The 13,819-nt window shown below is 44.4% G+C and overlaps 1 protein-coding gene across 1 annotated transcript; it reads right to left on the bottom strand.

The window, feature by feature from the left end:
* Positions 1-234: 234 nt before the first annotated feature.
* Positions 235-13,540, bottom strand: NPEPL1 (aminopeptidase-like 1). The gene is made up of 12 exons (XM_017815252.1): positions 13,364-13,540; positions 12,326-12,511; positions 11,012-11,182; positions 8,609-8,698; positions 7,863-7,944; positions 7,523-7,665; positions 6,881-6,958; positions 4,272-4,372; positions 3,518-3,641; positions 2,671-2,847; positions 1,912-2,022; positions 235-1,132 (listed from the first exon to the last, which is right to left on the bottom strand). Exons 1-12 carry the CDS (start codon positions 13,511-13,513, stop codon positions 974-976), a joined length of 1,572 nt encoding a protein of 523 aa, XP_017670741.1. The 5' UTR covers positions 13,514-13,540; the 3' UTR covers positions 235-973.
* Positions 13,541-13,819: the final 279 nt, after the last annotated feature.

Raw genomic sequence — 13,819 nt, 5'->3', positions numbered from 1 at the left:
TGCACAGACACTCACACTGTGCATCCCCAGCTGCTGCTGAATCCAACAAATGCAGTGAATCAGTCAGTTCTCCAGAACTGCCCCCAGCTGCTCAGTGGAAGCTGTTCCTCTCTCAGGCCTGGTTTGGGATGTCAGTGCTGGGAAGAGGAATGTGGACGGAGGAATGACGGAGTGCACGAACTCTCGGAGCACTCAGTGTTCTCAGAAATGTAAATAACACCACCAAACACCACATGGGATATGTAAGCTTCTTTAATAATAATAAATTTATGAAGTGGCAGGAAGCCACCACTTTGTAAACCGATTTTACTCAATCACAGTCCCTCTATTGTTTTCCTCATTTAACGTGAATACATTCTGTAATTTGTATGTGAAACAACTACACAGAGATATGTTCTGAACCCCTCTTGCTGATTTCACTGGTCAGAAAAACATTAAACATGCGGAAACAGCACCTTATTAAAACTATAGGCCTTTTCTCATTACATCTCCTTTTCCTAAGCTAAAATGTCTCTGAATAAGCCAAGTCTACAGAGTTTTTTTACTTTGTCCCGTGTTCTGAGATGTAGAGGGGCCTGCAGAGACGTCTGATAAAACCTCACATATAATAAGTAATTCAGAAGGCTTTGTAAGCAATAGCTGCAGTTGCTTCTTCAGACTAGAGAGAGCTTCTCATGCATTAATGCACTTAGTTAGGTTTTGTGAGGAGCTCAGAGGAGGACATGCCCTCTTCCTGATACAGTTAGTTGAGCCTGGACTCTGCACCACTGATATTGTTCAGCAACTGTGTGCACCAATAATTTAAAAAAAAAAACAATACATCAGGCTGTTCTTATCAGAAACAAATAATAAATCTTATCATGATAGTAAAAAAAAAAATGGCAATTTCTGATGTGTGACATTTTCATTGCTTGAGAATGAATCAGTGCAAAGTGAGGTAACCCACACCCCCAACCCTCGGGGCTGGGGCGCGTTAAACCAGGCGCCGTCTCTTGGAATCCCTCTCCATGTCTTCAGTGGGAGAGTCTCCATTGCACCCAAGAGGAGACACCAAGTTTAGCAAAGGGTCTTCAGATGCCCCTCCAAACAGGGACAGCAACAAAGCCACGCCATAGCCAGTAGCTCGTTCACCCTAGAACAGAACCAGAACCACACAGTTCACACCTTGGATCGTATGAACCGAATTTAGTTTTAATTTACCCCCTCACTCAGTCAGAGGAATGATGGTGAAGAGCCACAGCCAACACTCAGGGTCCCTGGCAGGCCTTGTGCTGCTGTATCCTCACTGCTACTGGAATCTGTCCTGGCTGGATTAACCCAACACATTGGCTGATTCACATGAGAACAGAGCTCACACTGACTCGAGCCTGGATTTACACCAGCATTGTTCAGGGCAGGGAATCTTCCACCCAGCCTGAGCATGGATTTGGAGCTGAAGCTGAATAAACTGGGTTTAAAAAAAAAGGAGGCATGGGAAGTAAATTGGCTTGGTTTTTAGGAAAAAAAAGAATATACACAAGTTCCATCAAAGGGAGGAGGGAAAACCCCTAAGAGGGAACATGTTTTCTCTGCTGCAGGTCAGCAGGCAGGATGATCAACTCTGGTCAATCATCTTAAAACAACATGGGTGAAAATGGAAGGCTGGGATCACTGCCATGAACAGAAAGCAGGCAAGCTGTCAAAGCCTACAATGATAAAGATGTTCCTGATTAAAGTGTCTGTTAGAATATTCTTAGAACCAAAATGAAAAATACAAACAGATGAAACTACCAAACCAAAGAAATTCGCAACAGAGACGACGAGTCAGCTTTTCCCAAGAACTCTTCTCCTCCTATTTCTGTCCCTCTGAACTGGATGGACACGACTCAGAGCCCCTGCAGGTGTCTTTACCCACCACAAGAACATACTCACTGCGTGCACGGGCGCAGCAATGTCTATATGGACCCAGACCCCAGGCCAGTCGAAGCCGATGTGGGAAGCAATAAAGAGCCCGGCACAGGAGCTTGGAGTATTGTCTCTATCCTGCAGGAACAGTAAACATACAGTTGGTCTTGTAAGAAAAGAAAATGGCAATGGTTTATTCTGCCTACAAAAAAGGCAGTTATGCAAATCTTGTTCAAAGCTTAATCAAAGGCCCTAAACCAAACCATCTATGCTGTAAATCCTTTGAATCTGTCCCTGGTAGCAGTCCCTGTTCAATTCCTGCTCTGCCCACGCTCCTTCCTGAAGTGTTTTTGGAACTTAACTGCACATTGTAACTCTCAAATGCAGCAAAAGCAGCTGCAGCAATTCCTGAGGTCTCTGTCCTCAATTCCCAGTTACAGCCTCTGCTGGTTATGCATGATCTGAGGAAAACCCGTCTTAACTTCCTAAACAGTCTCCATCCAGGAATGGATTCATTTAGGGCCACGTTTAACAGGCAAGCAGCACAAAGACACCTTTGCAGCTGACCACCCCATTTAAAACTGACACTGAATGTCACTGCAGCCACATACAAACTGCAAAGCCCCAGGGAAAAGGCCCTGAAGTTCAGAACAATATGGCCACTTCTGAAAGATTAGAACCCCCAGGAAGAGCTTCCAGCCAGCTACCAGCAGGCCAGCACACTGCCCAGAAAACACACATTTTTAGGTAATAAAGAAATTTAAAAGAAAAAAAAATCATTCTTACTGCCACAGAGTTCTTCATATCAGCTACAGCAGAGGTAAATTCACTGAAGTGCAGCTCAGGGCAATATACCAGAGGATGGACCAAGTCTCCACAGTTCCTGCCAGCTTTAACACAAGCCTTTTCCCACTCTTCATTATTGGTAAGGACAGCAGCATGGTACTTTCCTGTAGCAATTCCCTAGTGAGACAAGAGACAAAATCAGGAAGAAGTGACCTTAACTGTGCTGGGCAGTTAAGTACTATTCTCCCTCAACATCAAGAGCTGCTTTCCATCTAAAAAAACCACCAAGAGAAAATGGCTCAGAAGTACTCCACAATAAATCAATGCTACAAAGACATTGTAGCTCCTGCTGAATCTTTTAAATTTTCTGAGAATCCATTCTGTGGTGAAAGTCTTCATTTGTATGTCCTATTCAAATCGCTTTCCCAAAAACATATTTATTTGTAATTACTGAGTAAGCAAACTCTATCACTTTGGAATTATTCATCCTTAGAAATAAAATTAAATAAGAAACAAATTATAAATAAAAAATCTAAAATGCACACAAAGAGGATACCCCAGCAATGTGTGTCCATCACAGTCTGAATGTAACACCCTGATTCATTGGAAAGGTTGCTTCCCTCCAAACACACAAAACCCAGGAGCCACCAATAAACCACTTTTCCAGTAGGACAACGATGGGAAAGGATTCAATTCAAAGGATTGATGTTTACACCACTATATGCAACATTCATGCTTCTAAAATTTGCCACCATTTCTCCTCCTGATATGAACACCAGTTCATTCTCTAGAAAATTACACCACAAGAATAACTGCTCCCTGCCCACCAGCCATTCCGGGTCAGTACCTGAGCTCCAGTAAGAGTGGCCATGTCCAGGATGATGTCAGCTCCAAGATCTTTGCATGCATAAGCTACTCCATCAGCCAGTATCAGTCTGCCTTCTGCATCAGTGTTATTGATTTCCACAGTTCTAGGAGCAAGAGAGAGGGCATTTAAGACAAGAGTGCTTCAGGCTGGGAGTTAAGACTCACCTGCCTGGACTAGAACACTGGAGGAGAGCAGAGTCAAACACAATGTGCTTTCTTATTTGACCCTGACAGTCTGTACAGCTGCTTATTCCCCAGCTCCAAGCATCCAGAGCACACATGGAAAAGGGATATGACAGCACTGTCCTCATGGTAGGGTCTACTTGTTGGGCCTGTGTGATGCTCAGCATGTTGAGCTGGGATTCTACAAATTACTGCCACAGAGGTCACATACTCTGCTTAAAAGAGATTCTGATCAATGGTAACCTCTGTGACTGAGACAACATGGACTAGAGATAGATACAGAACACTGGCTGTACTAAAAAAAAACACCTAAATTTGAGTGACCTAAGGAATCAGCTCATGATACATATGTACTTTGCTATGTATTTACACACTCAACAGAAAACTCTAAGCACACTTAAAACTCACTGCTATGGCTGTCTGAAACACTATCATCAATATTTAGGGAAGCTGATTAGGGGCAGGTTCACCATTTACATGGCTCTCAGGTAAACAGAACCAAAAATCATGTTTGCTCTCAGTTTCTGGGAAAAGGACAAACACAATCTTACTTTCCAGAGTAAAGAACATGAATGTCATCAGGTCTCGTTGCCCGTGGTCCGACTGCGTTCTCGGCCAGACAAAAAACAGCATGAAGATTGTCTTTAAAACCCTGTAAAAACCACGGGAGAGAAATGGCCTTTGAGTCACATCAAGCTAATTTATTTGGACTGAAATCAATGAGGGATTATGACTTCTTGACAATAATGCCACTAATTTCATGGGAAATCTGTGTTTCTTGGAGGGTGAAGTGGGTGTTTGTCGGGTTTTTTTTCATGTATCATTCCTGCTGGGAGGCACACAGCATCTTCAACCTGTTTTTTTCCCCCTTAGCCTACAGCCTTCTGGTACATCTCATACTGGTTTGCTTTGGTTTAAAATCAATTATGGACGATATTTTAAAATCTATGATGATTTTGTTATTTATGTAGTAGTTGTATTGTGTAGAGGGATCTTGGAGCAGACAGGGAGACAGCAGACTTTAACAAACAAAAACACAGTTCCTCCTCAACTGGGATAGTTAGTCCTAATAACATTAGATCCTGAGGGAAACCAGGGACAGTTTTACTGTTAATCTCTTGATAGAAGTCCCTGGCTGAAGAAATCTGGGCTTCCTGAGTCAGCTCATGTTCTGAAGTCTAAAGGGCAAATGCATCAATCAAAACCTTTCAAAATAATGGGCAGCATCTGGAAGCCAGAAGGTAACTTTGCAGTTTCTCATCCAGTTAAATGGGCAAACAGCATTGCTGGTGAGACAACCTTCCATCCATGACCCTCTGCTCTTCCAAAATGGTCTGTGCTGCAACCCCCCACTCTGTTCACAGTATCTCACTGGACTGCACTGAATTTTCCTCCTCCTAGAGAGACATGAAAATCTGCTTCCAGTATCAGTTGCCCTTTCCTGAATCTCGTTCTGCCTGTAGCTCTCCAAAAGCAGGATTCACTGTGTTAACATGCAGGATCAAGAAAGAATTCAAAAATTTGAGTGTTTTTCTCTTCTCCATTGTGTTAGAAAGCTCACAATAGATGAAATGCATGTTTCTAGGAAAAAAAAAATCACTTGCTGAATTTTGCTATCCAAAGCCTTTTAAAACCACATTGTGAAACTGTTGAGCAGCATGCAGGCAGGTATTTTCTGAGGATAGATAATAACCTCTGCCCCTCTTCCCACTGAGCTTTCTATCCAACACCCATTTCCCAATTCAGTCTCTGTGACAAAGCATAGCTCATTTAAACCTCTTCCAGCTTTTATCCTTAAAATCATTTAAAAAACCCAGTTTTGAAACAGTAACAAGAACAAATACTTCCCACTGCCTATCTGAACATGTTTTCTGCAGGGATGACATTAACAGGTCTTCTTACATGAAGTTGTAAAATTAAGCACTGAGCTAATTCTTTTGTTTTTACACATAAAGGCACAGATTCTCCAGGCTCAGTTGGCCCAAACCTATCAGTGCCAGTTTATTCACTGTTACAGGAATTGTATATGACATGACAGATCACCTGCATTCACATCTGCTGTGATTGTTAATGGACTTGTCTCAGTGCAGATAATCACACACAAAACTGCTCTGGAAACAAGGACTGAATCACTGAAAGAACAACATCCATGGCTTTCCCAGACTCTCCCAAAGCCCTGTGTAAGTTCCAGCTTATGTCCCTTGCAAACCTGTAATTTAACTTTCTGAAGGACTTAATTATGGCAAGGTAGTCGTTCTGCCTAAGATGCAGCTCACACATCTGGTTTCAATTTTAATTCTCTGCAGATAACTGTGAAGTTTACAATCTTTCCACATCAAACACACTGCCAGGGCCAAGGCACAGAGCTAAACTATTGGGAAATGGGAATTTGGCACTGATCAGCCCCTGGACGAAGCTTCCATCAGATCTATGCATTAATCTGCAGCAGTAAATATTCTTTGAACTTTGGATACTCCTTGGAGGCAAGAGCTGCTCTGTCAGCAAGACTCAGTCATTGGATTTGTGGAGAGGGCAGAGTTTTATTGGCAGCAGCCACTTTTCCCCAGTTCATATTGTTAAAGTGCAATATGCATTTTTTAAATTCTTCATATTTCAATACCTGGCTTCTTCTCAGCTCCCCCACTACTTTCTGACCACAGAAGCAAACCAACAAGCAGCTCCTGGTGAGACTAGAGCTGCCATTTCCCCAGCAGGTTAATATTAGACCTGGCACAGGATTTGGAACATGGAAAGACTTCATATCCCAGAGTTGCTCATCCCCTTCTTTGCTAAGGTGACGACAGCTGCCCCAAATCCCACAGCTTAAACAAAATCAGCACTGGATAACTCAAGTAAAGATCTGATTCAAGGAACTAGAAACCACTCAGTCCACAGAACCAACTCTGAAATTCAAGAGAGACTCTTGGAAAAAAAAAAAAATCAGCACTCAAGGAATTTCTCACAATTCTCAAGATCCCAGTAAAGATGTGAAATATTTTCCTGAAATAGCAGAGAGCAGGGTGGCTCCAGCTCACTCACAGCAGTGTCAGGTCAGACCTTCAGGATTAGACCGGCCTCCATATCTGGGAATACATCCAAAAGCCAGACTGCTCCTTGGCAATGCTGGGATACATGATATCAATTAACACATTTTACTTACTTGCTTTACAGTGGCTTTGAAGGCACCCAAAATAGCAGCTGCTCCACCACAGTCTCGTTTCATTCCAGGCATAGTAGTCTGTTTAAACAGAACCACAGAATATTTTTTTCTCTTTAAAAGAGAATTTCACAGTAATGCCTGCTAGAACTAGTGTTTCTGATGCTTCTGTGACTCTGTTTTTGACAGTGCTCAGCTGCAGCAGAAACAAGGAACATGTGAACATGTGCATCTATTTATTGGTGGATCTGGCCTTAGAACTGAAAAATACTAAACCTCTGCTGCTAATTTGTTAGAAAAGTAAAATTAAAAGGGTTGTTTACAAGTTTCACATCGAGGCTAACTCCAGTGGGTTTTGGTTTAATCTCTGAAATCAGAAATTAAACATCTTTGTTTCTAGCTTTCTCCTAGCAGTGGGCAACGTTTAAAGGGCAAAATATCAGGTTGCTATTTAATTGCTCTGTAAAGTGTTCCTTGAATCCCATTTGGTCTTCACCCCTAATAGTTTGTGTCCATATTCATGACAGTAGATCAAGCCTTTACTCAGAGAAATGTCTTTTGGTTTCTTACAGACATTAACTGAATTATTTTCATCAGAAAACAACACTGTAAGTAAAGGCAGCAGCAGAACAAGTGTTTCTGTACCTTTCCCTTAATGCTGAGTCCTCCAGTGTCATACACAATACCTTTGCCCACCCAAGCAATGGTCTGTGTTGCACCATCAGGAGTGTGACTGAGAACTGCCAGGGCTGGAGGATGCAGAGCTGCCTTGCCAACTCCATAGATACCTGGAAAACAGAGAATTAAACCATTGGTGGGGAAGAAAGACTGTGGGGAGCACCTGTGGCTATTTTCTGTAAAACATCCTGGAATATTATGGGCGATAAAACTGTTTAAAAAATGCGCAAATAAAATATTAAAATGGAGATGACAAAACACTCCAATTAAATGCTAGGAAAAAAGTGGAATATTCAACAAGATATACCTCCAAAGCCTCTCTCTTTCAGCTCCTCATCTCGGATAATGGTAGGAGTAATCCCGAGATCCTTGCCAACTTTTTTGATTTCCTTAATCATTGAAAGAGAAAGGACATTGTCAGTCAGTCATCAGGACACATTTGTGCTTTTCCACAAGTATGGGTACCCAATTAAAGGGTTTGTGTGATTTTTGCATGCATACACATACAAACATTCACAATTTTGGGAGTGGTGTAGGTTTTCCAATGGCCTAATTCCACTGAGACATCCTTGCCTTACTATGGCATGAAATACAAATTTGACCTTTAAGCTCTGCCAGTAAAAGAAATCTTCAGAGGTAAAGGCCAACTGTTCACTCTGTTGGATCATGATGCAATAGGACAGGAATAATTTCATTCTCAACAGCTTTACGGATCCTTATGATAAAGCTCATTTGGAAATATGTCAACTGTGCCATAATTTCAGAAACTCGTATCACCATCAGGCTTAAGACAAGAAGCCAGTGTATAACCAAACCAAGAACTTCTGTCTTCTGCCTCCCAGTGTACTGTCCAAGCTGTACACTCTGCCTCCTTCCAACTTTGCAAAGTTCTACAAAATGTTAAAGGCCAAAGAAACAGCCTCAGCATCTCTGGTTTGATGTGCTTCCCACTGCTGACATACAGGTTTTGCTAGGAGACAGCTACAGTAGGTTTAGATTACTGTAGTCTAGACTTACAATTAGTAACTCTTACTCATCAGGTGCATTACCCACCTCCAGGAAGTTATCTGTGTTCATCTCATTGCACGGGGTGTCCACGATCCGAGCAGCCAGCCTGACTCCCTCTGTAGCACTTGCCAGGCACTACAGAAAGAAGGGAGGACACCTGAGAAGGGGCCTTGGCTTGGCTGGGTTTTGGCACAGCTTTGCATTTAGCCCTGTGCAGCCAACACCAGATGTGTGGTTCCTCTGGAGCACATTAATGCTTAACTGCAAGCACCAAAGGCACTGCAGAGTATTAAATAATGTTAACCAAGCTAACCATTACTTCTTGTATGAGTCAAACTTTTCCATGTGCTCTAATTTCTAAGCCCAGTACTGTGTTCCTTCCCCCAGTGAACTGATATCGCAAAATTAGTAGACTTCTCCACTATCAGAGGAATACCAGGAAGGCAATGTGAGGTGGAGGAAAGAGAGATAAGAGGAAGCTAATTCAGGAAGTCACAATGAGCTTATGGGCTGCTCAGGTTGGAAGCCTGCAGAGATTGTGTAATCTACAACATGGGAAACTGCAGAGTTTGTACATGGCAGGCAGAGTGGCTGAGGGTAATAGAGATTACTAAAGCAACACACTCAATATGGCAGGCCCATATTTTATATTTGTGTTAAATATGTCTGTATCTGTTTCCTCATCCCTGTGGCAAAATGGTCTGACCTTCACCTGGACTGAGTAAAAACTTATCTGGGCAAGAGTGGGCAGAATCAAAATGATCAGTGGTGAGCATGCCAAAGCTGTTTCCTTCAAGAAGGTTCCTTCTGGCAAAAAAAGGACAATGGGGACACAAGACACTAAGCTTCAACTTTTAACCCCCATGAATCAACAACTTGGAGCTGTAAGACCAGGGGGAAGGAAACTCTGTGCAAGCTCTGCAGGAGCCACACTACACTGAAGACCACACACAGCAGATGGGCAAGTCAAGATGGGTTTCACAGGAATCTGAGGTGTTGAACAGTCACTTGTGCTGAGGTACCTGAAGTTTGGCTTGGCCAGACCAGCCTAAGGACTCCACACATTTTGTATCTCAGCAGACTCATAAACCTTGGCTTGCTTTGGAATGGTGCCCGATTCCCTACAATTACTTTTGATTGCTTCACTTTCCCTAAAGGGATAAGGACCTCCTCTGGAGCCAAGCTTGGTCTGGAGTGACTCCCCCTTAAGGCCATGCAGGTAAATGGAGGTGATCTGACCCAAAGGCCAAGCCCCAGGGGAACAGCAGGACTTACAGAAATGAGCTGTGCCTGTGTTTGTGTTTCCAGGGTACTCCAGAGAACCTGGATAATGGCAGTCTTTAATAAGTGCCTTGTAAAACTATGACAATCCCTGCTAGTCCTCACCATAAAATCTCCTGGACAATGCAATAGGTGTAAAATACAAGTGTCAAGGGAGAGGTTTAGATAAAAACATCTTACTACATGCCTCTTCCGTGTTCTACATTAGCTCCCTGGTGCTGGCTGAATTTAGGGGGTGCAAACTCAGTTTGGAGGAAGCCAGTCGTAGTTTTGGCATTGAGATCAAGGGGAAGAACAGGAGGTAGAAATAACTGCAGCTTCAAGTTAAAAATAACCCAAGTGGTTTGGAATCTACCTATCTGAAGGAACTATTTTTGACACCAGTGAACTGCTTTTTCTGATTCGGGGCATGAAAAAATCGTGTGATCAACAGTTGTACCCATAGCGTGCCTGTCTCTGCCACTTTCCTGAAAAATGGTCTGGCATCATTTGCTGGGGCCAAATCAGTTCACAGAGTGAGGATCAAGTACAGAGGAAAAGATACTGAAAAAAAAAGTACCCTAAAGCTGCAATTCTGTGAATTTCAGATGCAGCAACACCATATCCTTTGTCAAATCCACTGCTTAAACTTTTACAGGATTTGTACAACCTCACTGATCAGCTAAGGCAGCATCCATCTGTACTGAAGCACAGAACCTGGAGCACTGAACAGGGAACTCCTTAACAGCTTAACAGCAAACCTTGGAATAGCTTTTAAGTTTATGGATCTTGAAGAGGAACAAAAAAAGTGAGAAGCCCAGCCATGGAAGGCAATGTAATATTAAAGGCTAAAAATACGCTATTTGCATCTATGATATACATACTTCCTTGGGCTATTTGTTTGGTGTTTTCCACCTCTGAAATCTAAACTCCAAATAATATCTTCAGCCTTTGCTGCACTAATATTTCAATATTGCTACAAGTAATAGTTCAATATTTGTCCTCACAGGTGCTGTGAATGGATCCATTTCAAGGAACTTTGACCTAGGATAATTTATGATTTTAGATACAACACCCGTTCCACATGCAGCTTGAGGCAGATGTATTTGTGCACGCAACAAACGGAAGGAAAAAAACATTTCAGGGAATAATGGGAAAAAATGACAGAAAAACCCACAAAAATCTTACTTTAAGTGTGGCCACTTCTATTGGTCCGTTGTTCTGTCCAACCAGGAAGAACTCCACTGTGACAGTTTTCTTCTCCGTGCGTCTGGACGCGCTGGAGCGGTGTGTGAACAGCGGGAAAGCCCTGGCCAAGGCACAGGCAGAAGCGAAGACTTCAGACCTCTCACAGACCATCTGAAACACCAGCCAGCAGGGAAACATGTCAGACAACACCAGGGGATGTGGGACATGGCATTTAAAAGGATCTGTTACCTGGGGTATTATTGGTGAAGAGGGAAAAAACGGAGGTGGGTGGGAAATAACCGATCTCTGAGTCAAGACGTGCTCATTCGTCATGTTTTGCATGGATGAACAGACCCACACTGAACTGGTTCATTCCCATATGGAAATGAATTACACTGTTGGACTGTGTGGGAATTAGTACATCCTTATAAGGGAGCTGGACTGTTTTAATTACACTACTGCAATTAACACAGGTTAGCTAACAGATCGAGACAAAAAAAAAGGCATGGGAACCACCAATATGTGCTCAAAACAAATGAAACAAAGACAAATTTTATGAGAATGTGGCTAATATTAACCCAAAAGCTTTTTAACAGGGAGAATATTTTTCTGAAGTTCATTACAGAAATTACCAATGGAAAGCAGTTTTAGCTAAACATTTTCAAATTAACACCAAGGGTAAAAATTAAGTAGAGTAATTACTCTTGCAAATAAGTTTTTCAAGTGAAGAGTATAATTAAATTTTTTTACTGGCACGGATTGCATGAGTCTTCTTTGACAACCTACAGATCTGATATAATCTGGAGAAGCCATAGAAACAAATCAATGCATCAGGCTCATACAGAAGATGGCCAAAGCAGTCTAAGAGCTTGTCCTGCAAAGGACTCACACTGGAGCATTAGTTTGCATCAGAACTTTTAAAACTCACTGAATAACACAAACAAGGCACCTTTCACGAGTTATGTGATACACCCATTGCATCCTGCATGCACCCTACATCAGTCTCCCAAAGCATTGTGCTAACATCATAAATTCCAGTTTGGAAAAAGCCACCAATGGTTCCCTTCGCATGGGCATTCCTAGTTGAAGATGTCCCATACATATCCAACCTTAATTCACTCCAACTGCTTGAGCGTGCCCAGGCTACTGCAGTCAGGTCTTGCTTACGTGTCAGTGCAAAACCACTTGTGTCAGTGTAATTACATCGGCAAAACGCGTCCACCTCCAGTCTCCTTGGAGACAGCTGAAATCCGGGGAACATCGAGAAAACACTCAACCAGACATTTCACCAGGGACATTTTAAAAGCCACTTACAACGATGCATCTGTTGACACCTCCCGGCAGGCAGTTTCTGACCAGGCGGGTGATGAACTGCGCCGCAGACGGGCTGTTGTGCCGGCTCACCCTGGACGGCAGCGCGGCCACCGTGGCGTAGTTCAGGTAGAGAGGGCAGCTGTCCGTGGGGTTTGGGTTCAGGGTGCTCAGAGCAGACTGCCATATCTGGGGGGGGAAAAGAAGAATTTAAAGACAAGGAACGGTGTCAGACTTTTCTCTCCATCTCGTTCCCACTATAGGCACTCTTTTATTGACAAGGATTTCAGGTGCTGGAAACAAAGAAGCTGTGCGTGCACTTTTAAGTGCAACACCCTCTGAAGTGAAAAGAAACAGGAAATTTGACAAACCTGTTTATTAACCAGAAAATACAAACGTACTTTCCATTACAAGCATCTGCTCCAAGCCATATGAACCACAATTTAAAACCACACTATTTAGTGCAAAGGCTGCTTCAGAGATTCAAGTTGAGACAGTTTTCCTACTGATAAATAGAAGGACTGATTTACCAGCCCTGAACTACTGTTTCACACAGCAATTTAATTAAAACCAAACTAACCCAATAAAGGTAAATATTGTCATAAGAGACTGGGGAGAGCCCTGCAAAATAAAAAAAACCCTGCGACCTAAAAGCCGCAATGCCAAACGTTCATCATTTCACCACAAGCCATCACCACCACCTCAACAAACAGATCCGCAGTGGCTGAGGAGGGAGGGGGCTCTTAACGCCAACTGTGTCCCCTCGCAGGGGGCAACGCGCCTTCCCCCGCCGCGGTGGGCACAGGGGATGCGGGACCGGCTGCCCCGGGCGCAGCAACAGGCTCGGGCCGGACCCGCCGAGGATTCCCGGGGCTCCAGGCCGGGTCCCCAGGAATGTGGGCACCGCAGCAGCCGCGGGCCGGGATCCGCCGCCGCCCCACGCGGCCGCCGGGGCCGGGCGGACACGCGGCGCGGGGCCCGCGGGCGGTGCCGGGGCTCTGAGGGCTCTGAGGGGACGCGGCCCCCGCGGCGCGGCCTCACCTCCTCGGTGACCCGCGGCTGCAGCTTCCCCCGCAGCTGCGCCCAGGGCAGGCGGTGCAGGTTGTGCAGCTGCCCCAGCACGAGCAGTGGGCGGCTCTGCGGGTCCGCCTCGCCCGCGCTGGCCTGGAACTGCAGCTGCACGTTCGCCATCTTCCTGCCCGGCCCGGCCGCTCCGCCCCGCCCGGGCCCGGCTCCGCGGGGCGGGGACGCGCCGGGTCACGGGAGCGCCGGGACACGGCCCCGGGACAGCGGGCACGGCAGCGGGCACGGACCGTGCCTGTAGTCAGCTGAAATGGTTGGGTTTAAACGTAATACGGGTTTTATTCCATTTTTTTTTTTTTATATTTGCCAAGCGCGTCCTGTTAATGTTTGGTCAGTAGGCAGTTATCATAGGAACCCACCGGGTTCATCCCGTCCAGCTGCTGGCCCTGCACGGACACCCCAACAATCCCACCC

This window comes from Lepidothrix coronata, unplaced genomic scaffold (assembly GCF_001604755.1).
Source record: "Lepidothrix coronata isolate B3197 unplaced genomic scaffold, Lepidothrix_coronata-1.0 Scaffold49, whole genome shotgun sequence".
NCBI lineage: Eukaryota > Metazoa > Chordata > Aves > Passeriformes > Pipridae > Lepidothrix > Lepidothrix coronata.
The sequence above is the reverse complement of the archived record's forward strand: the minus strand, read 5'-3'. Positions and strand labels throughout refer to the sequence as shown.

What these genes read in the sequence shown, in the direction of transcription:
- NPEPL1 (XM_017815252.1), bottom strand. Translation starts at nt 13,513, where the DNA reads ATGGCGAACGTGCAGCTGCAGTTCCAGGCCAGCGCGGGCGAGGCGGAC. An exon ending in ACACAGATAACTTCCTGGAG is followed by an intron (nt 7,945 to 8,608) that starts GTGGGTAATGCA and finishes TCAATGATTAAG; the next exon opens with GAAATCAAAAAAGTTGGCAA. An exon ending in GACTCAGCATTAAGGGAAAG is followed by an intron (nt 6,959 to 7,522) that starts GTACAGAAACAC and finishes CTGTTTAAACAG; the next exon opens with ACTACTATGCCTGGAATGAA.